Genomic DNA, 26,731 nt, shown 5'->3' with positions numbered 1-26,731 from the left:
TATGTCTAAGATTTATTTTGCTAATAAAAATCATTTTATTAAACGCCTACTAATTCTCAAGTATTAAGTTTGGTGCTCAGCATACAAAATGCATATGTGGTCCTTGCCTTTGAAAAGTCCTTAGTGTAAAAGAAGCAGCATGTAATACAAACAATCATAATATAGTGTGATAACTGCAAGAGCAAAGGCAGGCACAAAGTATAGTAGAAGGATCTGTGGCACAGAAGAGGTGTCATTTGAGCTGAGTCTTAAAGGACAAAGTTGTAAAATGAAGAAGAGAAGCAAGATAATCAAGGCAGGAAGAAGAGTAAGTGCAAAGGTACAGAGGTATACAAATGTGCCAAAAGAATGAAAGGCAGGTAGTGGGGTGTGATTAGAAGGATAAAAAGAGATAAGGTTGAAAAGGAAGGTTGAAAGCAGAAGACAAAGAATCTTAATGCTATTCTGAGTTCCATTATGGTTACGAAGCAAGAGGTCTCAAAAGACCCAAAAGACCACTGCTCTCATCAAAACAATGAGAAAATACCAGACAAACTAAACTTCATACTATTCTTTAGAGCCATCAAAAAGCAGTGGATGCAAAGAAGTCTAAATGAACCCAATTCCAGAGAAGGATGAGTTCTTCAAAGGTGAGCAAAGAGCCCCTTTCTACCTTGAATCAACTGCCTACTGTGCATATAGGTAGGCAGAAAAGCAGGCCTACCAGAGGTGAAAGATTTTGCTGATGAGACAAAAAGGGGCTGAACTTTTAGTGGCAGTGTGGACTGGTATGATGGATCCAAATCTAGAAGAGCCCCAGGTGTAAAAATAAATCTCTTGGTCTAACAATTGTACCCCAAGGGCCTTTTGTTGAGTAAGTAACAGTGGGAGCAGAGCTAGAAAGGAGAGAGAGATAGCCCAATCTTTTATTTTAATACATTTATTTATTTATTTATTTATGGCCACGTTGGGTCGTCATTGCTGTGCACGGGCTTTCTCTAGTTGTGGCGAGTGGGGGCTACTCTTCGTTGCGGTGCGCGGGCTTCTCATTGCGGTGGCTTCTCTTGTTGTGGAGCATGGGCTCTAGGGCATGCGGGCTTCAGCAGTGGTGGCGCACGGGCTTAGTTGCTCCACGGCATGTGGGATCTTCCCAGACCAGGGCTTGAACCCGTGTCCCCTGCATTAGCAGGCGGATTCTTAACCACTGCGCCACCAGGGAAGTCCGAGATCGCCCAGTCTTGTGTGGTCCTTAGCTTCCAGGGCCCTGCTGCAGTTGCAATCCAGAGGTGAAATAAATTAATTTAAGCTTCAACCCATCTCCCTGCCAGCTGTTATTTTTAAAAAGTCAAAGAAATCAACCTTTTATCTACAGCACACAGGAAACTGTGGGTTGGGCTAAAGGTCAAATCTCCATAATCTCGTTTAAATCCAGAAGTAAACTAATTAAAACTGTTGCTCAGCCACAGCTCCACCTGACACACTGAAATTTGAATGATCAGCCAATTACCCTAGCTGCCTGACAGAAAAAAGAATATGCCCTCTCTGGGAAAAATAAAGCAAAAATATTATCTAGGTTACTCTCTACTCTTCTTTTATACAAAAGGTCCAGTATGAAATCAAAACTTCTAAGACATGTGAAGAAGCAAATAAGTATAACTCATAATTAAGAAAAAAGGCCAAAAGAGAGACCCATGTATAAGAACTTTAAAATAATTATTATAAATATGTTAAAAGAATTTAGGGACTGCCCTGGTGGCACAGTGGTTAAGAATCCACCTGCCAATGCAGGGGACACAGGTTCGATCCCTGGTCCGGGAAGATCCCACATGCCACAGAGCAAGTAAACCCATGTGCCACAACTACTGAGCCTGTGCTCTAGGGCCCACGAGCCACAACAAGAGAAGCCACCGCAATGAGAAGCCTGCGCACCACAACGAAGAGTAGCCCCCGCTTGCCAAAACTAGAGAAAGCCCACGCACAGCAATGAAGACCCAACACAGCCAAAAATAAATAAATGAGTAAATAAATAAGAATTTAGAGGAAAAGATGAACCGAATGGGTGGAGAGATGGAGGATTCCAGCAGAGAAATGGAAATTCTAGAACTGAAAAATACACTATCTGAAATGAAGTCACTGGATGGGATTAATGGCAGACCAGACACAGAAGAAGAAAGGATCAATGAATTCAAAGATAGGTTAATTAAAAACAAATCAAACCTGAGGCCCAGACTAGAGATGGCAAAAGAGATGATCAGTGAATTTGGCACATTTTAGTCAAACTTCCAAAAACTGGAGATAAGAGAAAAGTCTTATTAGCAGCCCCCCTCCCAAAAAAACCCAAAAAACTATTACATTCATAAGAATTTTAGTTGACTTCCCATAAAAACAATGAAAGCCAATAAAATAACATATTCTAAGTGCTGAAAGTAAAACAAACAAACGAAACCCAAAAACCTGTCAACCTAGAACTCTATACTCAGCAAAATACTCTCATATAACAGAGAAATAATGACATTTTCAGATAAACAAAAGCTGAGAGAATTAGTAGCCAGCATACCCTTACTATAAGAAATACTAAAAGAATTTCATCAGGGTAAAAAGAAATGATTCCAGATGAAAATCTGAGTCTTCAGAAAAGATGAAAAAGACCATTTGTGGCTCACAGAAAAGTTTGCAGCTCCTGTCAGAGAGCAACTACCATAAACAAACAAATAAAAAAAGAGGTATAGCTAACAAGGCGAGCTAAGAGCCAATAGTGGAGATAAAATGAAATACTTAAACAAACTAGACTGATGCAAAAGAAGGCAGGAAAAAAGAAAGAAAGGGACAAAGACAGACGTCCAAATAGAAAACAAACAGCAAGGTGGTAGATTTAAACCCAAACAGGTGAGTAATAACGTTACATGTAAGTAGATTAACTAGTCCATTTAAAGTCAGAGATTATGAGATTAACAAACAAGACCAGCTATATCCACTTATAAGCAACATACTTTAAATATAAAGGCACAGATTAAGAGTAACAGGACGGAAAAAAATATACCATGTACACTGTATGCATAAAAACAACGAAGTGGCTACGTTTACATCAGACAAACTAGACTTCCAGAGAGAAACATCAGAGATGATGAGAGACACTTCATAATGATGAGTTAATTCCTCAAGACTATATAAAAGGGTTTGCTCCTAATAATACTGATTCAAAACACATGAAGCAAAATTGACAGAAATAAAAAATAATCTTTTTCCAAAACTGATAAAATTAGACACCCCCTATCAATAAGAATTAGAAGATTTGAGCAACACTGTGAAACAACATGACTTAATTGATATTTATAGAATTCTGCAACAGCTGCAGAATACACATCCTCTCAAGTGACATGGTGAGAACATATGCTGGCCATAAGGCAATTTTCAATATATTTCAAAGGACTGAAACCACACTGAGTCGTTCTCTAACCGTAAAGGAATTAACCTAGAAACAAACAATAAAAAGATCACCAGAAAATCTCCAAAGACCTGAAAAGTACATGCCATTCTAAGAAGTCTGGGCTCTATCCTATAGTACTAGTGGAGCTATTCAAGGTTTATGCAAGGGAATGATACATTCAGATATAATACATTCAGATTTGAACTTTTAAAAAGTAACTTTCATTGAATATTTTAAAAATGTAGCAGAAGAATGACTGAACACACTCACATACACAAAGGGGAATAAACCATAATTCATGTAAAAAATGAGGAGAAACTGAACTAAGGTACCTGAAATAGGATTGAATCAAGGTATGTTCAAATGCAGAATCAAGGGGACTTGGTGACCAATTAATTACATGTGATCTTCAAAGCCAGTTAATCCTAACTAACTTTGATGACTAGACAAATAGGAATGCTACGAATGGAGACAGGAAAAACAGGGAGAAGCAGTTTCTGATGGGTACAGGAACTAGAAAACACAGGTGTGCATTATAGGCTCTCCCTTTAATGCAAGAACATCAATTCTAACTGCTGCAGCTTCTTACTGTTTGGTTCAGGGATATAACTCAACTCCCCCTCCCAGCTCACTTAATTAATATTCAAGTTCCTTCTTGTTTGCTCTGTGGGTTCTGCACACTGATACGTGCTTTTCCATTTGACTATGTGCTCTTCTTTAGTACTGTCTAGTCTGGTTTTCAACTGGATATTGCATTCACACTTGGATCTGCTTTTCAGCTTACTCTCCGGGTTTAGTAACCAGGTCTTTGAACTGTTTTCTGGCTTGACCCACGTGTCCTGAGGACTCTGCTCCGCACAGCTGCTCACTGGCTCACAGACAACGCAAATACAGATAAACACAGCCTCATCCCACCCCTATTCTAGATTCTTGCTCAGTTTAGTGAACAATCCATCTAGCTTCTGCCTATCAAGGAACAACTTTGGACAATAAGTTCATTTGGACATTGAGTTTGAGGTCCTTGTGAATATCCAAGTGGAGAGATACAGAAAGCAGGTGGAAAAAAATGAGCCTAGGGCTCAGGAAAGAGACCCAGTAGGAGATAAAGATTTATGATCATCAGCAAATAGGTTGTAATCAAAATCACATGAGTGGATGAGCTTAAGGAGACTATAAAACAGAAGTCCTTAATCTGATAGGCTTTAGGGGCATCTATGAATCCACTGAAATTGTGGGTAAAATTCTGTGTATGTATGTGTCTGCATTTCTCAGATAGGGATCCATAAATTTCATCAGATTCTCAAAGGTCGATAACTCTAAAAAGATTTAAAACCTATGGGGGAGGGAGATGGCTAGAATGTAACCTAGAGGGCACTCCTTACTAAAATGTGCTACAATTGTGGGATTAGAGACCATGGTGGGAAAGGGTATGGAATCTGTGAGCATTTCATTTCCAATTTACCATCTGAGTCACAGCAACCATGAAGCACATGATTTTCTATTCAAAATTGGGCAACATCTCCCCAAAATACACTGACTCAGACACCAGTACTTCTAGATTACCCAAAATTGTATGAAAACTTGAATTTTTAGGCCTAGAGCTTTGGATTCTATATTCCCAGTCAAAACGTGAATCTCTTCCCCACTCCCATCTCATAAATAAAGGGCACAATCTCCACAGCCACCTTCTTTCTCTGGAGTCCATCTCAGGTCACAGCTGACAATCGAAGATCACTTTTTAACCATTACTTTACGAAACTTCATGATCATCAATGCTGGATATATTAGCATCTGAGTTTTTACAGGCAAAAAGCTCTGAAAATATATAGTCCAACCCCATAAAACAAGGATGTTAGCTTGAATGCATTATCACAAAGTGCTCAAAAATGCAATTATAGTTCACACTTTATCTTTTTTTCCTCAAAATTATTTGTCACTTTAGAGGTAGACAAAGATGGTGGGGAGGTTTATTCCAGTGTGCATTTTGAAACTCTTTCAAAAGCCACAAATGTGTATGAAACAAATTCTCTAGTCACAAGGATTCAAACCACAGCATTCTTCCCTACTTAACCACTCAAGCAAGCCAAGAATAATCTAGCTGGTCAATTCACATGTAGGAAAACTATAATGTCTACTACTTGGGGAACCTCTAAATATCACTTACACATGTACCTTGGTTTATAAAAACCATTTCAGTATTGTACAAAGGAGAAAGCTATGAATTACCAATTACCAAGAGATTAAAAAGGACTATGATAATGCACTGTATACTTTGCCTTTAGCAGAACGTAATTCACAAAACCTTAACACATATAAAACTTTTTTCAAACTTAAGAAATGTTTCATAGAAGAATATATACATATAGGTAATAACTGGAAAATGGTCAATTATATTAATCAATGAAACCTATTAAAATTAGCAAAAATCTAAAATAAAATTACCTATATTATGCTGGTAGTTCAAAAGAACAAAAAAAAATTTATCAACATATATCATGCACCTTAAAAAAATTTCAGATATTTTGACGTGGTTTAATTCCACTTTCATTAGTCTAGCCCTAAAAAAACCCCCACTAAAATGTAGTATGTGCAAAGATGTTCACTGTAGCACTATTTGTCAAAGAGAAAATTGTAAACAGCAAAAGAAAAATGGTAAAATAAATTATAGAACATATACTAGGGATACATTTTATTTCTTTGTTCATTCATTCATTCACTTACTACTGTGTTTCATAAAGGATTTAAGGTGGCTCATAAAATGATTTATTTATACAACCATGAAAAATTATGTTTAAAAAGCATGTGCACAATGAGAAAATGCTCATGAATATTAAGTGGAAAGGGCTGAATACAAGATTGTGCGTGTGCAAAAGTGAGATGTAAGACAAGTATTCTTACCTTTGTTTAACAACATGCAAAGAAGAAAGAGAAATCCATCAAAATGCTAAAAATGGTATTTGTCTGGGTGGTAACATTATAGGTAAATTTTATTCTCTTATCTTTTTAATTTTATAAGTTTTATAAACTAAGTTTATATTTTTATAATAATGCTTGTATGTATGAAAAATATAAAAAGGATAAAGATTATTTTAAAAATAAAAAAAATCTGCCTCCATATATGATGGTTTATAAGAAAATAGCTCTTCATAAATAGCCACTAATGACTTGAAAAAAGAAAACAAAAGTAATATCTAAGAGTAAAAAATCCACATGGAAATCAGCCTCATGAAATATAAGTTTGTTTGTCGATTAAAGGTATCAACAGAAGAACAGACTAAAGAGATGATATATTATAAGGCTGTGGGGAGGAGAGGACACTGACATAAAAAAAAAATACCAGAGAAAGGCAAGGAATTTTAATCTTGAAATCCAACAGCCTATCAGTGAACTTACGCTAACACGGTTGTCTTATTTAAACTGTAGTTTCAAAAAATACCACATCTATAGACAGAAAGTAGAATTGTGGTTGCCAGGGGCTGGAGGAAGGGGGAATGGGTAATGATTATGTAGTTTCAGTTTGGAAGCATGAAAAAAGTCCTGGAGATGGATGGTGGTGACAGTTCTACAACAATATGAATGTACTGGACTGTACACTTATAAATTGTTAAAATGGTAAATTTTGTTATTTAAATTTTACCACAATAAAAAAAAATACATTAAGGTATGATTTGAAATAGATTATACAGGTAAGGTATATATTCAGATTTTTTGAGTTTTCAGCTTTTCTCAAATAAGATTATAAAGATATGAGCATAACTTATAAAAGAAGTAGTTGTAACTACACTTTAATAGTAACTTTCTCTCAATCAGAGGGTTGTTTATTGTACCTATGTAATAATTCTTCTCATGTAGCCAATGTTTAGTTTTCAAGTATCAAGAAATCATGCCTCATCTAAACAAAGGTTGAAAAGTAAAGTAGCCATTAGATTCAAAGTAAAAAGAAACTAGAAGTGAGGTCACTAATAATTCTGGTGTTTATGCAAATTTATGATAATCAGCTATGAGAATAAATCTTCCCAACAGTAAGCACCATTCTTAGAAATTGGGAAAAACAGATTAAAGAATTGTCCCCATAGTCCCTGGAAAGAGCCACAGTTATCCTTAAAATGCAGTGGAAGATTTCTGATGATAAAGCATTTTACAAATAGGATTTTTCTAATTTAAAATAATTTTCTGATCATAAAAAAGCAAGGAACAAAATCAGAAAAAACTTTTTAGGACCCCAATTCCATAACCAGTTTTCTCAATTCACTTTAAAAATCTCACTTACCCTTCTAGTGTTTTCAAGGATTTTGGGATCAGGTTTTCCATAGTTAGGTGGATTGGCATACGGGTCATATCCAAGTTTGGCAAGCATGGGTGCAATCACTGCCATGTCTTGTAAAACATCTGGAGGTATCTTCCCAACCCATTTTGATAGAGCTCCCACATTGACTGGCTTGATGACTTGGTCTGTAGATCTCTCCACTCTGAAAACAATATAATGTGAATAAACATGTATTTAGAATACTGAAAACAGTACTGGAAATTATTTTTGATGACTTTAAAAATTACAAGTCTCCAGATTATAAAAGCTATTGAGAAAGAGTGCATTTTTCAGGCTTGACATTACTTACTAGACTTTTTTTTTAATGTTCTCAATCTGACAGCAATTATTGGCAACCTCAGATTCCTAGAAATAGGAAAAATGGTCAGCTGAAAACATCTGCACAGAATGTATTGACACTTTAATTACAACATTCAGAAAAACATAACAAAGATAAGACTGCTTAGAAAAACAGCTGGTCAACTTACTTGAAATACATTAAAAAAAAACACAAATAAATAAGATGGCTTGATGAACGATGACTAGAGGAACAGAAAGATGGACAGATTATGTGATAAAGCAAATATAGCAAAATGTTAATTGTAGCTAGTGGGTATAATTCTTTCAGTTCTTTGTATGTTTGAAATTTTTCATAATAAAATACTGGGGGGAAAATAGTCAACCATAATCCACTTAGACTGCAAAATATTCATTTGTCCCATTTTTCTGTTGATTTCCTAAAGAACCCTATTTTCTAAGGAAGAAAAAGGAGTGCTGTTTATGACTTTCGATATTACAAAATAAATGTGTTCTATCTCTTGACCTAGAAATTTACTTTAAGCTTATAGTGACACTATATTTGACTAAATAACTCATAATCTTAGGGTAAAATATGATCTAAAATGACATCTAGATTGAAATTGGATCTGAACTAGCAGATTTTGGCCAAATGACTATCAAACAAAAGTGCCTAAGAGAGTTTTATATCATAATACATTAGAAGTCATTCAAACACAGTATTCTAATAAAAGGTTAAAAAGACCTTTTTCTTTAAGTTTTCGATCTCTCGCTGCAGATAACCATTATCTGATGAAGAATCCCTCAAAGGGTCTCCACTCCTTAAAAAATACACAAGAGAGGACTTCCCTGGTGGTACAGTGGTTAAGAATCTGCCTGCCAATGCAGGGAACACGGGCTCGGTCCCTGGTCTGGGAAGATCCCACATGCTGCGGAGCAACTAAGCCCGTGTGCCACAACTACTGAGCCTGCGCTCTAGAGCCCGTGAGCCACAACTACTGAGCCTGCCGTGCCACAACTACTGAAGCCCACACGCCTAGAGCCTGTGCTCTGCAACAAGAAAAGCCACCACAATGAGAAGCACGCACACCACAACAAAGAGTAGACCCCACTCTTTCTTGACTAAAGAACATCCTGGTTTGTCCAGGACAGGTCCCGTTTATACCAATTGCCCCCAGCTTAATTATGAACAGCATATCCCACTCACACCCACAAATGTTCAAGTTTGTATGATGAATTATATGGTTACCCTATCCATATACCCTGCACACACCCAAAAACTAAGATGGTCCAAAACTGGACCCATCAACTTCTGCTCAAAATCTACTCCTCTTCATATATATTTTATCTTGATAAATGGCACCACCACCTATCTACAAGGCAAAACCAGAGATCTCAGATGGAACAGGGAGAAAGTAAGATCACTCCCAAGTTATCCAGTTCTAGAGACTCTATCTTTGAGTAGGAAAATCTCTCCTCCAGTCTTACTGCCACTAACCTTAGTTCATGTCACCATCATTTCTCACCCAGATTACTACAAAAGCCTCCTAATTTCCCTGCATTTAAGTAGTTGGCTTCCTTGCCCAACTATCTATCCTTCCACCAGACTGTAAGGAAGGTCTATGTTTTATTAATTTCACGTTCACCAGTATCTAGCATATTAACATATAATAGATGCCCAATAAATGTTCATTAAACTAATGAGTAAAAGCTTTTCATGGGGAAAAAAAAACCCTACAAATTTAGTTTATACAAACATGCTCAAGAGGTCAAGGATCATATATTAATAAGGAGATCAACTGCTACAAGATGAAATAACTAGGGACTTCCCTAGTGGTCCAGTGGTTCAGAATCCACCTTCCAATGCAGGGGACGTGGGTTCGATCCCTAGTCAGGGAACTAAGATCCCACATGCTGTGGGGCAACTAAGCCCACGCACCGCAACTACTGAGCCCGCGTGCTCTGGAGCCCGTGCGCCACCACTAGAGAGGAGCCCGCACACCGCAATGAAAGATCCCACGTGCCACAACTAAGACCCGACACAGCCAAATAAATAAATAAAAAGAAAATAAAAATATCTAGTATATAACCAAACATACTTTATAAAAAAAAAAAAAGATGAAATAACTAGAGAACATCCAAGTGCTGAACTGCGTGATATTTACTGTGGGTGCACTAGGAGTGTTAGAGAATGGGAGTCACATCTGCAGAGATAAACATCTCAAGAAAAAAATGCTTTATAGTAAACAAAAAATAATAATTTCTGTTCATTCTATGTCAGGTACTTTGCATATGATATCTACTTTAATCCTTGAAACATCCTTAAGAGAAATATTATCAGTCCCTATTTTTCAACTATGTTAACTGAGACCCATAAGTGATTTATCCAAAGTCACACAGTCTGAAAATAATGGAGGTAGAATTTGAACCTACGTCTGTCTGACTCCAAAGCATCTGCTTTACCCAGTTTCTCTTACTGCCGTCCTATTGACGTCAAATCACATCTTGATTTTTACATTCTACGCTTCCCTGAAAACCTTGGCCTCTTTTTCTATACTGCATAGACTGAGTGGTTTTGCCACAGTGATAACATACTACACATGTAATAGGTATATACAGGGCTGTGCCGGTAACACTTAACAACCTGATCTCTGAGAAGGGAAAGGTCATAATTTGTAGCATTTACTGACGACCAATGGTGTAAATACTCCCACCATGGCTGATTTCAAGCTACCAACATGATGTCATTGACCACAGAGTTGAGAAGAGATGCACAAAAATGGGTGCACTGTAGCTGGCTCAATCCAGCTCCAGCAGACCACTGGATATCTATAGGGTCACAATCTCTTGTCCCAAATTCTGAAATCCAAAAACTAAACATTTTCCTGTAACTCATGTGGCAGCAAAACATAACCTGAACTGATAGGAATCTATTTATAGTCTTTATTCTTCTTGGCATAAACAATCATACTCTTTAATGCAGAAATACTGATGTCCTTGATTACAGAGTGTTGACCCAGAACAAACAGAGGATGTTATATAATATGTGTTATGTACATCATATGACCTTTCTAGAATCCAAAAATTTTGAATTCTGAAACATATCTGTGTTAAGCACTGAAGTCACACATAGGGTCTCATATGTCGTGTTTGGGAAGTTGGGAATGATAGAAGGGTTTTAATCACAGGACTGACAAGACTAGATTGTTCTTATCTGCATTCAATGTTGATAACTATGGGAAGAGTAGATTGAAGGATGGGGTAACCAGGGTCAGAAAAACCAGTAAAGACGTTCAACTATATATTGAAAGAATTGAGAAATGATTAAAGCTTCAACTACAGCAAATGACATAGAGATGGAAAGAAAAAACCTCCATCGATTTGTTTTTTTTTTAAATAAATGTATTTATTTATTTATTTATTTTTGGCTACACTGGGTCTTCGTTGCTGCGCGTGGGCTTTCTCTAGTAGTTGTGGCGAGCGGGGGCTACTCTTCATTGCGGTACGCGGGCTTCTCATTGCAGTGGCTTCTCTTGTTGTGGAGCACGGGCTCTAGGCACGCGGGCTCAGTAGTTGTGGCACACGGGCTTAGGTGCTCCGCGGCATGTGGGATCTTCCTGGACCAGGGCTTGAAACCGTGTCCCCTGCATTGGCAGGTGGATTCTTAACCACTGTGCCACCAGGGAAGACCCCGTAGATTTGTTTTTAATTGATCAGACTTAGTGGCCAATTAGATATGGGGAGGAGAGAAAGGAGTCTAGATGAATTCATATTTGACTTGAAGGACTGAATGGACCGTGTTTTCATTCATTACAATAGCGTGGAGAAAATGCATAAGTATTGTTGCTTAGTTTTGTTTCAGATGTAGGGAACAAAGGAAAAGAGGTAAATTGATAGTAGTAAGGAACTTACCAAAAGTCTAAAGGAAAATTAGAGTTGACTAAGAGATTGAAATGTAGTATGTGCTCAGTAAACAATAGCTAGTATTATTTTTGCATCCAGAATATAGCACCAGTTCAGAAGAAAAATTAAAGCCATTATTTATCATGATGATTGATTTAAAGATAAAGTCCAACCATCTCTTCTCTGAAAGAGATAGAATTCTAAAATGAAAAGGCTTTTTGTTATGTAACCACTGAGTCACAAGATTCACTAGTAGCAAATGCAGTTGCCATGGACTCCTTAGGGGGAAGAACTTGGGAAGGCGTACTGCCTATCAATCAGGTGTTTCTCTTTAAGGCAGCAGTAATGGCATTTTATATTGATTGAGCATAAAATTCATATTAAATACTTTTTGAATACCCACTATGGGTCAGGTCAAGTGTTAGATACTAAGTATGCAAAGATGAACATGACTAGGTCATGGCCTTCCTCTCAAGAAGCTCAGAGTCCAGTAAGAGAGATAAGCATACACATGATTAATATGCAGCATGATAAATGTGACGACAGAGGTTAGAAACCATATTATGGCAATGCAGATGTCAGAACTAGGTCATTCCTCTCCTAGGGTGACATGAGTCAGCGTAAGTTACCAAGTAGCTAAGGTAAAGGTTAGTAATCTATGAGTCACAGGGCAAATCCAGTCCTACTGCCTGTTTTTGTCTGGCCTTCAAGCTAAGAATGGCTTTACATTTTTAAATGTTTTTTAAAAAAATCAAAAGAATAATATTTTAAACACATGAAAATCATATGGAATTCAAATTTCTATGTCACAAAGTGGTGTTTTTTTGTTTTTTTTTTTTTTTGGCCATGCCATGCAGCATGCAGGACCTTAGTTCTCCAACCAGGGATTGAACCCGTGCCCCCTGAACTGGGAGCACAGAGCCTCAACCACTGGACCACCAGGGAAGTCCCAAAAAGGGTCTTTTCTTTCTGGCTGCACGGCATGTGGGATCTTAGTTCCTGGACCAGGGGTTGAACCCACGCCCCCTACAGTGGAAGCAGGGATTCTTAAAGTTAAAACACAGAACACAAAAGATGAACTTTAAATGGCATATAGAAAAGGGACTGACAATTAGACTGACAGCAGATTTTTCAACAGCAACAACTACAACTAGTGGACAGTGGAATAATACCTTCAAAGTACTAAGAGAAAATCACTGCCAACCCAGACTGAATAGAACAAAAATAATCTTCCAAAAATTAAAGATTTTTCAAATAAATCTTAGAATAAAATAAAAATCCTAAGTCCATACTATGCACAAATGTAAGCAGCAAAAACTGAACAAAACCCCATCTTTTAGGCAAAAAATAATTGGGAAAAGGGACCACTGGAGTCTAAAGAGTATTATAAGAAACATCCTCATTATTTTTGACAGATTTCTCTCACCTCTTTGCCCTAATGGTGGCACCCAGCAAGCAGAAATGCACAGTGATGGTGCAGGCAGCTAAAACGCTGAGTGAAAGCCCTACTTCTGGCCAGAATAACGAGAAATGTAGCCTCTGGGAGCCAGGGAGCGTTAGGGAGAAATCAAGGGAAAGAGAGAGCCAGACAAGACGGGAATAAAGACACAGGCCTACTAGAGAATGGACCTGAGGATATGGAGAGGGGGAAGGGTAAGCTGTGACAAAGTGAGAGAGTGGCATGGACACATATACACTACCAAACGTAAAACAGATAGCTAGTGGGAAGCAACCGCATAGCACAGGGAGATCAGCTCGGTGCTTTGTGACCACCTAGAGGGGTGGGATAGGGAGGGTGGGAGGGAGGGAGACGCAAGAGGGAAGAGATATGGGAACATATGTATATGTATAACTGATTCACTTTGTTATAAAGCAGAAACTAACACACCATTATAAAGCAATTATACTCCAATAAAGATGTTTAAAAAAAAAGTGAACTTTGTTAAAATGATATTATATAAAATGAAAAAAATAAACTGGAAAAAAAAAAAAAAAAGAGAGAGCCAGAGAACATGTTCCATAATTTTGCATATGAATCAGCACAACTTCCAACTCACACCTGGGAAAGACTGAAGGAAGCACAGCAAAGGCTTTGAGAATTAAACTATGAAATAAACTGCCACCAACGCTCCAAACTCATAAATGATTTGTGAATGAGAAAAACCCAAAGCAGCATAGCAAAGTCTGAAAACTAAACTGATACTGGAAACACTGTTCACAGAAGGAGACACAAACTTGTGGTTTAGAAACTAACCAGCTTGATTACCCACCACAACAGAAAAATCTTCATTCACCAGAGGATTCTAGCAGGACTCAGAGACTCAAAACATAACTCCAAAAATACTCAGATACAGAGAACCAAGAAAATGTGATCCAATATTGAGGGAAAAGACAATCAAAAGATGCACGGGAGGGAACACTCTCTAAGTAATTTATAAGGCCAGCATAACTATGTAACAAAACTGAAACCGCATACCTCACATTGGGACTTGAACCCACGGGCCGGGACTCGAACCCAGCCAAAACCCAGATTGTGACTTGAAGCCACGGTCTTGTAATTAGAATCACTAACCTTGTGTCAGGACTTACTGAGGCTCAGGTTCTTTATGTCTCAGTGCAGAAGGAATTCAGCAAGAGGCAAAGTGATAGACAAGGAGTAGCTTTATTAATATAGGACGCTTGCGAGGGATACAAGCAGGCAGGCAAGGGGGCTCTGCCCCAAGAATTAAGTGGGCTACATTTTTATAGTCAAAGGAAAGTGGGGAGGGGGAAAGGACCACCTTCTTCCTCATTCTTTGAGTAGACGTTAGGCTTACTTACATCATTAGCTCCTCCTTCTCATCAGGCAAGAGAGTGTTTGACTCTATAAGGTCAAACTAGGACTATCATGGTGCTTATTCAAATCAGCAGAAGGGTGGTAACATATACTAAAATACATTAAATCATCACAGATTTCAGTATAATGAGGGTCTTCTCCTTTGGAATGTTACCTTTCCCTTACATTCTTGTCCTTGATCCTAAGGATATTATCTTGCTGGACTCAACCATTAACTTACAATGGTCTCAAAAATAAAACAAGACAAAAACTTACAGTGGTCTCCCAAAGTTCCCTAAGGTTCCCTCTCTATCTATAATCCCCTAGTGGGATTTCTAAAACTACCTGTGTAACTATCCTACTCTATCCCTATCAAAACCAGACATAGAGTATAGGAATAATAAAAATTACAGGTATCACTCATGAAATATATATAAAAATCCTAAACCAAAAGTTAGCATATCAAATCCAGCACTAATTATCAGATGATAATTAGTGCTCCACTAAGTTGGAGTTTTTCCAGAAATTCAAGGTTAAATCAACATTACAAAATCTATTAATGTAACTTACATTAGTAGCTTAAAAGGAGCAAAAAAAGTCATATAACTACTTCAATTAGATAAATTAACCTCTGTGGTAGGCTGCTCCTAAATGGCTCTTAATAATTCAGTCACACAGAGTCCTTTAAACAAATTAAGGGTGTGCCTCACAGATCCTCTCAATTTAACAATAAGTCCTCTAGGAAGCTTAAGCACATTGTCCCTTAGCCATCTCAGCAGGAGCCCAAAGCAAAGAACGGTTTATCTCAAAGAGATTTGTGGGTAAAATTATTATCCAAATGGAATGAACCCCAGTGAGATTTACAGAGCACCCACAACGTTTTTGAGAAGTTTATCAGCAGCCACATTGCCAACTTGGACTGAAAGGGACAGAAACAGTACAAAATGGAAAGACACATTGGATTCCCAAAATTCTTCTGGCAGGAAGTAGACAGATAAAACCACATAGCTACAAAATATGTGCTATCTTTCATGAAAAAGGAAGGATCACTCAAGAGCCCAAAGGGCAGAGCTGAGAGACATGGAACATAATTCCTATATTACTTACATTTGACTGAGACTTGATCAAAGAATGTCTAATATTTTCCCAGATGGATTTCAGAATTGATATGAATCAATGACACCTTTTTTCCCCTCCTATTTGCCTTCATTTTAAATGTCTATTGTCCTATGCCTGTTCCATCACTGTATAGTGGCATTGGGGGTGGAGTGGGGACATAACTTGTACCTTTAGTGCTACAGATCTTTTCTATTCAAGGACCTATATTTAAGGAACTACATCCAGAAGCTCCATCCACAACTAGACTTAGATGGCAAGATGAAGGACTTTGAGCCTGTAATAGGATGAGAATTTGGGGACATGGGGACGGGGGAAATGTATTTTGCATATGAGTCATTGGCAGCCTAAGAGCAGACTGATTGGCTGCTTCTAAAATGGTACCCAAGAGGGACTTCCCTGGTGGCAGAGTGGTTAAGACTCCATGCTCCCAGTGCAGGGGGCCCAGGTTCAATCCCTGGTCAGGGAACTAGATCCCACATGCATGCCACAACTAAGAGTTCACATGCCACAACTACGGAGCTGGCAAGCTGCAACTAAGGAGCCCACTGGCCACAACTAAGGAGCTGGAAAAACACAACTAAGACCTAGCACAACCAAATAAATAAGTAAATAAATAAAATATTAAAAATAATAATAAATAAATAAAATAAATTTAAAAATAAAATGGTACCCAAGATTCCCAACTCCTGTATTCCCTCATGTAATCTCCTCCCCTTGATTGTAGCTAGACCTAGGGACTTGCTTCTAATGAACATGGCAGAAGTGATAGGATGTCACCTGAAGATGAGGTTAAGAAGATGTGAATTCCGTCTTGCTCACTTTCCCTGGCTCTTCTCATTTGCTTGCTCTGATTAAGTCAGCTGCTGTGTTGTGACTAGCCATACAGAGAAAGCTTCACGGCAGGGAAGTGAGGTCCTCCATCCAACACCCATGAGGAACTGAATCCTGCCCAAAACCACATGAGCTGGGAAACAGTCCCCTATCAGTTAAGCCTTGATTGCAGCCTGTAAGAGATTCTGAGCTAGGAGACTCAGCTAAGACAAGCCCATATTCCCAACCCACCGAAACCATGATAAAATACATGTTGGCTATTTTAAGCAAACACTAAAGTCACTACATTTTGAGGAGCTTCCAGGTTGGTGAACATATCCACATGTCAGGAGGATGGAGCACCCTTGTTTCATGGGGTCAGAAGCTTCTGTCTTGGGACCCTTCCAGACCTCGCCCTACATACTTCTTCATCTGTATCCTTTCTAAGAATGGCTCCAGATTTTCTTTCTTAAATGCAGCCTTTTAAATGAGAAATAAGCCAAGACTCAAAGTGACAGAGTGACTTCTGTAGGCCCATACTGCTTATAAGAGGCAGAGCTGGGATTCAAACCCAGGACTATCTCAGTAAGAAACCAAAATCTTAACTATCTTACTCACTGAATATGTCTTCGCAGGAGCTAATTTTAATGTAGATTACAATCAGAATTTTTTTTCTAAATGTCTGATTTAAAACTGTTAATGTCTACTTTTAATGAAATAAATGATTCATTAATTATTTTTTTAAAAGATGGAATGGGGAATTCCCTGGCGGTCCAGTGGTTAGGACTCTGTGGTCTCACTGCCAATGGCCTGGGTTCAATCCCTGGTTGAGGAACTAAGATCCCGCAAGCCGTGCGGCAAGGCCAAAAATAAAAAAAATAAAAGATGGAATGATATAATGTCCTGGATTTGCTTTAAAATAATTCAAGAGTAGGGGAAGGGAGAAAGTTAAATGAAACACTGTTGCCCTATATTGATCATTGTTGGCGGTCATACATATACCATTCTTTTGAATATTTTTGTACTTGAAAATTTTCACAATAAAGAAAAAACTTATCTTAAAGTTTCTCAGCCTTGGCACTATTTACATTTTAAGTTGGATAAATTCTTTGTTGTGGGGCTTGTCCTGTGCATTGCAGGAGGTTTAGCAACATCCCTGGTCTCTACCTATTAAATGCCAGCAGTGCAACCACCCCACCATTGTGACAACCAAAAATATTTCCAGACATTGCGAAATGTCCCCCAGGAGAGCAAATTGGCCCCAGTTGAGAACCACTGCTTTAAAACAAGGTTGCTTGTTATTATAAGTCCTAGCCTAGACAAAACCACAAAACATTAGGAAAGCTGCAGGACATAAATATATACAAAAGTCAATTGTATTTTGATATAAGAGCAACTAACAGAAACTTTAAAAACAACAAATTATATAGGGGAATTCCCTGGCAGTCCAGTGGTTAGGACTCGGAGCTTTCACTGCGGGGGGCCGGGTTCAATCCCTGGTCGGGGAACTAAGATCCCGTAAGCTGTGAGGTATGGCCAAAAACAAACAAAAAATTATTTGAAAAAAAACACATTATTCACATTAACAGCAAAAAGGTACTCAAAAATTAATCAAAAGAAGTACAAGACTTTTATGAAGAACATAATAAAATATCATCAAAAGATGTTGAAGACCTAAATAAATGGAGAAGCATACTGTGTTATGGATAGGAAGGCTTAATATTGATATAATGATAGCTATCCTTCTCAAAATTACCTACAAATTCAATGTAAATTTAATCATTAATAAATCATGCTTAAATAGAAAACTGAGGAATAAAGGGCTAAAAATAGCCAAGACATTCCAAGAGAAGAAATAAGCAGGAGGCTTGCCCTACTGGATATTAAGACATTTTGTAAAACTATAGTAATTAAAATAGAGTATAACTATGTTATATTTCACTAACAGAAAAATGCATATATGGAAACTTAATATTTAACCTAGCAGGTACTGCAGGTGGCTAGGGAAAAAGAGACTACTCCATAAAGAGCTCTGGGGAACCAGACATCCATATGGAAAAAAAATTAAAGATGGATCTGTACCCTCACACACAAAAAATAAATTTCATATTGATCAGTAAATTCCAGATTGATTAACATGAAAGGAAAATTCTTCAAGTTTTAGGAAAAAATGTGGGAGACTATTTTTGACCTTAGGGTAAGGAAAGATTTCTTTACAAAACACAAAGTTCAAACCATAAGGGAGAGGCTGAACCAAGATGGCGGAGTAGAAGGACGTGCTCTCACTCCCTCTTATGAGAACACCAGAATCACAACTAGCTGCTGGACAATCATCGACAGGAAGACACTGAAACTCACCAAAAAAGATACCCCACATCCAAAGACAAATGAGAAGCCACAATGAGATGGTAGGAGGGGCACAATCACAGTAAAATCAAATCCCATAACTGCTGGGTGGGTGACTCACAGACTGGAGAACACTTATACCACAGAAGTCCACCCGCTGGAGTGAAGGTTCCGAGCCCCACATCGGCTTCCCAACCTAGGGTTCCGGCAATGGGAGGAGGAATTCCTAGAGAATCAGACTTTGAAGGCTAGTGGGATTTGACTGCAGGACTTCAACAGGACTTGGGGAAACAGAGACTCCACTCTTGGAGGGCACACACAAAGTAGTGTGTGCACTGGGACCCAGGGGAAGGAGCAGTGACCCCAGGGGAGAATGAACCAGACTTACCTGCTAGTGTTGGAGGGTCTCCTGCAGAGGCCGGGGGTGGCTGTGGCTCACCGTGGGGACAAGGACACTGGCAGTAGAAGTTCTGGGAAGTACTCCTTGGCGAGAGCCCTCCCAGAGTCTGTCATTATCCCCACCAAAGAGCCCAGGTAGGCTCCAGTGTTGGGTTGCCTCAGGCCAAACAACCAACAGGGAAGGAACCCAGCCCCACCCATCAGCAGTCAAGTGGATTAAAGTTTTACTGAGCTCTGCCCACCAGAGCAACAGTCCGCTCTACCCACCACCAGTCCCTCCCATCAGGAAACTTACACAAGCCTCTTACATAGCCTCACCCACCAAAGGGCAGACAGCAGAAGCAAGAAGAACTACAATCCTGCAGCCTGTGGAACAAAAACCACATTCACAGACAGATAGACAAGATGAAAAGGCACAGGGCTATGTACCAGATGAAGGAACAAGAAAAAACCGCAGAAAAACAACTAAATGAAGTGGAGATAGGCAACTTTCCAGAAACAGAATTCAGAATAATGATAGTGAAGATGATCCAGGACCTCGGAAAAAGAATGGAGGTAAAGATCGAGACGATGCAAGAAATGTTTAACAAAGACCTAGAAGAATTAAAGAACAAACAAACAGAGATGAACAATACAATAACTGAAATGAAAACTACACTAGAAGGAATCAATAGCAGAATAACTGAGGCAGAAGAACGGATAAGTGACCTGGAAGGCAGAATGGTGGAATTCACTGCCATGGAACAGACTAAAGAAAAAAGAATGAAAAGAAATGAAGACAGTCTAAGAGACCTCTGGGACAACATTAAATGCAACAACATTCGCATTATAGGGGTCCCAGAAGGAGAGGACAGAGAGAAAGGACCCGAGGAAATATGTGAAGAGATTATAGTCGAAAACTTACCTAACATGGGAAAGGAGATAGCCACCCAAGTCCAGGAAGCACAGAGAGGCCCATACAGGATAAACCCAAGGAGAAACACGCCGAGACACATAGTAATCAAAGTGGCAAAAATTAAAGACAAAGAAAACTTATTGAAAGCAGCAAGGGAAAAATGACAAATTACATACAAGGGAACTCCCATAAGGTTAACAGCTGATTTCTCAGCAGAAACTCTACAAGCCAGAAAGGAGTGGCATGATATACTTAAAGTGATGAAAGGGAAGAACCTACAACCAAGATTACTCTACCCGGCAAGGATCTCATTCAGATTCCATGGAGAAATCAAAAGCTTTACAGACAAGCAAAAGCTAAGAGAATTCAGCACCACCAAACCAGCTCTACAACAAATGCTAAAGGAACTCCTCTAAGTGGGAAACACAAAAGAAGAAAAGGCCCTACAAAAACAAACCCAAAACAATTAAGAAAATGGTCATAGGAACATACATATCGATAACTACCTTAAACGTGAAGGATTTAATGCTCCAACCAAAAGACACAGGCTTGCTGAATGGATACAAAAACAAGACCCATATATATGCCATCTACAAGAGACTCACTTCAGATCTAGGGACACATACAGACTGAAAGTGAGGGGATGGAAAAAGATATTCCATGCACATGGAAATCAAAAGAAAGCTGGAGTAGCAATACTCATATCAGATAAAATTAGACTTTAAAATAAAGAATGTTACAAGAGACAAGGAAGGACACTACATAATCATCAAGGGATCAATCCAAAAAGAAGATATAACAATTATAAATATATATGCACCCAACATAGGAGCACCTCAATACATAAGGCAACTGCTAACAGCTGTAAAAGAGGAAATCGACAGTAACACAATAATAGTGGGAGACTTTAACACCTCACTTACACCAATGGACAGATCATCCAAAATGAAAATAAATAAGGAAACAGAAGCTTTAACTGACACAATAGACCAGATAGATTTAATTGATATTTATAGGACATTCCATCCAAAAACAGCAGATTACACTTTCTTCTCAAGTGCGCACGGAACATTCTCCAGGATAGATCACATCTTGGGTCACAAATCAAGCCTCAGTAAATTTAAGAAAACTGAAATCATATCAAGCATCTTTTCTGACCACAACCATATGAGATTAGAAATGAATTACAGGGAAAAAAATGTAAACAACACAGACACATGGAGGCTACACACTACATTACTAAATAACCAAGAGATCACTGAAGAAACCAAAGAGGAAATCAAAAATTACCTAGAGAAAAATGACAATGAAAACATGATGATCCAAAACCTATGGGATGCAGCAAAAGCAGTTCTAAGAGGGAAGTTTATAGCTATACAAGCCTACCTCAAGAAACAAGAAACATCTCAAATAAACTATCTAACCTTACACCTACCTAAAGGAACTACAGAAAGAACAAACAAAACCCAAAGTGAGCAGAAGGAAAGAAATCATAAAGATCAGAGCAGAAATAAATGAAATAGAAACAAAGAAAACAATAGCAAAGATCAATAAAACTAAAAGCTGGTTCTTTGAGAAGATAAACAAAATTGATAAACCATTAGCCAGACTCATCAAGAAAAAGAGGGAGAGGACTCAAATCAATAAAATTAGAAATGAAAAAGGAGAAGTTACAACAGACACCACAGAAATACAAAGCATCCTAAGAGACTACTACAAGCAACTCTATGCCAGCAAAATGGACAACCTGGAAGAAATGGACATATTCTTAGAAAGGTATAACCTTCCAAGACTGAACCAGGAAGAAAGAGAAAATATGAACAGACCAATCACAAGTAATGAAATTGAAACTGTGATTTAAAATCTTCCAACAAACAAAAGTCCAGGACCAGATGGCTTCACAGGTGAATTCTATCAAACATTTAGAGAAGAGCTAACACCCATCCTTCTCAAACTCTTCCAAAAAATTGTGGAGGAAGGAACACTCCCAAACTCATTCTATGAGGCCACCATCACCCTGATACCAAAACCAGACAAAGATACTACAAAAAAAGAAAATTACAGACTAATATCACTGAAGAATATAGACGCAAAAATCCTCAACAAAATACTAGCAGACAGAATCCAACAACACATTAAAAGGATCACACACCATGATCAAGTGGGATTTATCCCAAGGATGCAAGGATTCTTCAATATATGCAAATCAATCAATATGATACACCATATTAACAAATTGAATAAAAACCATATGATCAACTCAATAGATGCAAAGAAAGCCTTTGACAAAATTCAACACCCATTTATCACAAAAACTCTCCAGAAAGTGGGCATAGACGGAACCTACCTCAACATAATAAAGGCCATATATGACAAACCCACAGCAAACATCATTCTCAATGGTGAAAAACTGAAAGCATTTCCTCTAAGATAAGGAACAAGACAAGGATGTCCACTCTCACCACTATTATTCAACATAGTTTTGGAAGTCCTAGCCATGGCAATCAGAGAAGAAAAAGAAATAAAAGGAATACAAATTGGAAAAGAAGAAGTAAGACTGTCACTGTTTGCAGATGACATGATACTATACATAGAGAATCCTAAAAATGCCACCAGAACACTACTAGAGTTAATCAGTGAATTTGGTAAAGTTGTAGGACACAAAATTAATGTACAGAAATCTCTTGCATTCCTATACACTAATGATGAAAAATCTGAAAGAGAAATTAAGGAAACACTCCCATTTACCACTGCAACAAAAAGAATAAAATACCTAGGAATAAACCTACCTAGGGAGACAGAAGACCTGTATGAAGAAAACTGTAAGACACTGATGAAAGAAATTAAAGATGATACCAACAGATGGAGAGATATACCATGTTCTTGGATTGGAAGAATCAACACTGTGAAAATGACTATACTACCCAAAGCAATCTGCAGATTCAATGCAATCCCTATCAAATTACCCATGGCATTTTTTACGGAACTAGAACAAAAAATCTTAAAATTTGTATGGAGACACAAAAGACCCCGAATAGCCAAAGCAGTCTTGAGGGAAAAAAACGGAGCTGGAGGAATCAGACTCCCTGACTTCAGACTATACTACAAAGCTACAGTAATCAAGACAATATGGTACTGGCACAAAAACAGAAACAAAGATCAATGGAACAAGATAGAAAGCCCAGAGATAAACCCACACACCTATGGTCAACTAATCTATGACAAAGGAGGCAAGGATATACAATGGAGAAAAGACAGTCTCTTCAATAAGTGGTGCTGAGAAAACTGAACAGCTACATGTAAAAGAATGAAATTAGAACACTCCCTAACACCATACACAAAAATAAACTCAAAATGGATTAGAGACCTAAATGTAAGACTGGACACTATAAAACTCTTAGAGGAAAACATAGGAAGAACACTCTTTGACAGAAATCACAGCAATGTCTCTTTTGATCCACCTCCTAGAGTAATGGAAATAAAAACAAAAATAAACAAATGGGACCTAATGAAACTTAAAAGCTTTTGCACAGCAAAGGAAACCATAAACAAGACAAAAAGACAACCCTCAGAATGGGAGAAAATATCTGCAAACGAATCAACAGACAAAGGATTAATCTCCAAATTATATAAACAGCTCATGCAGCTCAATATTAAAGAAACAAACAACCCAATCCAAAAATGGGCAGAAGACCTCAATAGACATTTCTCCAAAGAAGACATATAGATGGCCAAGAAGCACATGAAAAGCTGCTCAACATCACTAATTATTAGAGAAATGCAAATCAAAACTACAATGAGGTATCACCTCACACCAGTTAGAATGGGCATCATCAGAAAATCTACAAACAACAAATGCTGGACAGGGTGTGGAGAAAAGGGAACCCTCTTGCACTGTTGGTGGGAATGTAAACTGATACAGCCACTATGGAGAACAGTATGGAGGTTCCTTAAAAAACTAAAAATAGAACTACCATATGATCCAGCAACCCCACTACTGGGCATATACCCAGAGAAAACCATAATTCAAAAAGACACATGCACCCCAATGTTCATTGCAGCACTATTTACAATAGCCAGGTCATGGAGGCAACCTAAATGCCCATCGACAGACGAATGGATAAAGAAAATGTGGTACATATATACAATAGAATATTACTCAGCCATATAAAGCAACGAAATTGGGTCATTTGTTGAGACGTGGATGGATCTAGAGACTGTCACACAGAGTGAAGTAAGTCAGAAAGAGAAAAACAAATATCGTATATTAACGCATGTATGTGGAACCTAGAAAAATGGTACAGATGAGCCGGTTTGCAGGGCAGAAGTTGAGACACAGATGTAGAGAACAGACATATGGACACCAAGGGGGGAAAACTGCGGTGGGGTGGGGATGGTGGTGTGCTGAATTGGGCGATTGGGATTGACATGTATACACTGATGTGTATAAAACTGATGACTAATAAGAACCTGTTGTATAAAAAAATAAATATAATAAAATTCAAAAATTAAAAAAAAAAGAATATCTAGGTCATGAAAAATACCAAAAGTCTGAGAAACTGTCATAGCCAGGAGAAACCTAAGGAGATATGATGACTAAATGTAATATGGAATCCTGGAGGGATCCTGGAACAGAAAAAGAATATTAGGCAACATTGCTAATTTTACTATTTAACAATTTCCAGGACTTCCTTGGTGGCGCAGTGGTTAAGAATCCGCCTGCCATTGCAGGGGACACAGGTTCGAGCCCTGGTCCAGGAAGATTCCACATGCTGCAGAGCAACAAAGCCCATGTGCCACAACTACTAAGCCTGCACTCTAGGGCCCGCAAGCCACAACTACTGAAGCCCGCTTGCCACAACTACTGGAGCCCGCATGCCTAGAGCCTGTGCTCTGCAACAAGAGAAGCCAGTGCAATGAGAAGCCCACACACTGCAACGAAGAGTAGCCCCCACTCGCCGCAACTAGAGAAAAGCCCACATGCAACAACGAAGACCCAGTGCAGCCAAAAACAAATTAATTTAAAAAGTAATATTGTTAAAAAATTTTCCATATTTGAATATATTAATTTGGGTTTCTGATTTGTTACATGAATTTTATGAACGATTATATTTCAAGACCACTTGTATTTCACAGTTTATCATGTTCAAAAATCAATGTCATATAAAGATTAAGATAAAACAAACAAAACAAAAAAAAGCCATAAGGGAAAAGACTGATAAGTGCAACAACTTGAAAATCTACTTCATCAAAAGAGATTATAAAGAAAGTTAAAAGACAAGCTACTGAGAGAAGCAATTTGTAATATATCTATCAGATAAAGGATATCAAAAAGAAAAAGACAAACCTTACCCATCAGAAATATGGGCAAAAGTCATGAACAGGCCTTTCACAAAAGAGAACTATATATAGCCAATGAAAATATACGGTGCTCAAATTCATTAACAGAGAATTACAAATTGAAATTACAATGAGGTACCTACCATTTACTCTTACCCAGTTAGAAAAATTAACAAGCCAGGCTGTACTGTACAGTTAAACTAAATAAGAAGGTTTAAAAAAAAAAGCCAGGCTGGTGAGGTTATGGATTCCTGGGGATTTTTATATTGATAGTAGCAGTGTAAGCTACTGCAAACTCTTTGGAAAACAACTTGGCATTACCTAGTGAAGGTGAATATGCATATCCTCCATGACCCAGCAATCCTATGCTTAAGTGTGTATCTTAGAGAAACTCTTGAAGAGGACACCTTAAAAAATGTACATAGCTCGAAACCAAAAATGACCCAAATGTTCATCAACAGTATAAATGTATAAATCATTATATTTATTATTATTATATCTATTATATCATAGTATTGTGGCAATAAAAACAAATTGAAAATAGTTATACACCTCAAAAAGATAAATCTCAAGATAATGTTAAGTAAAAAAAAAAAAATGGACAGAAGAAAACACAGACTATGATCTCATTTATGTAAAGTTCACAAATAGGCAAACTAAACAAACAAAAATGGGAAAAACACGACAAAAATAATGACAGACCAGGGATCATCATCAGGTAGTTTCAAATATTGCTACTGTAAGGCTGAAATTCCCAAACTTCCATGTCAGTTTCCCTAGTAGAGCTGTTAAAATCAGGTGCCCATTTTGCTTCATCAGTTAAACAGACATTCATGAGTTAAGACTATCTCTACCGTAAACAAGCTTATGGAGAATGTGTGATAACAAAAGCCTATGGCGCACTTGGTACCGTGCTAGGTACCTTTGTCTGACTCTTATCTGTCTGCCTGTGTTTAGCCACTTTCACACTCATTATTTTATTTAATATTCATAAGCCCTATAAAGTAAATATAACATAGAGGTTAAGAGCACAGGTTCTGAAGATGGAAAGATATGAGCCCATATCCTCACTCTACTATGTTCCAACTGTGGAAC

At 38.0% G+C, this 26,731-nt stretch overlaps 1 protein-coding gene across 4 annotated transcripts in view; it reads right to left on the bottom strand.

The window, feature by feature from the left end:
- Window positions 1-26,731, bottom strand: part of TPST1 (tyrosylprotein sulfotransferase 1) — a 132,730-nt gene that overhangs the window by 50,469 nt on the left and 55,530 nt on the right. For all 4 annotated transcript variants that reach the window (XM_036825969.1, XM_036825968.1, XM_036825967.1 and 1 more), the window contains exon 3: window positions 7,677-7,875. In XM_036825969.1, coding sequence (XP_036681864.1) covers window positions 7,677-7,875 — 199 coding nt within the window. The remainder of the gene's footprint in view (window positions 1-7,676; window positions 7,876-26,731) is intronic.

This window comes from Balaenoptera musculus, chromosome 15 (assembly GCF_009873245.2).
Source record: "Balaenoptera musculus isolate JJ_BM4_2016_0621 chromosome 15, mBalMus1.pri.v3, whole genome shotgun sequence".
Taxonomy (NCBI): domain Eukaryota; kingdom Metazoa; phylum Chordata; class Mammalia; order Artiodactyla; family Balaenopteridae; genus Balaenoptera; species Balaenoptera musculus.
This window is presented reverse-complemented; position numbering and strand designations above follow the sequence as displayed.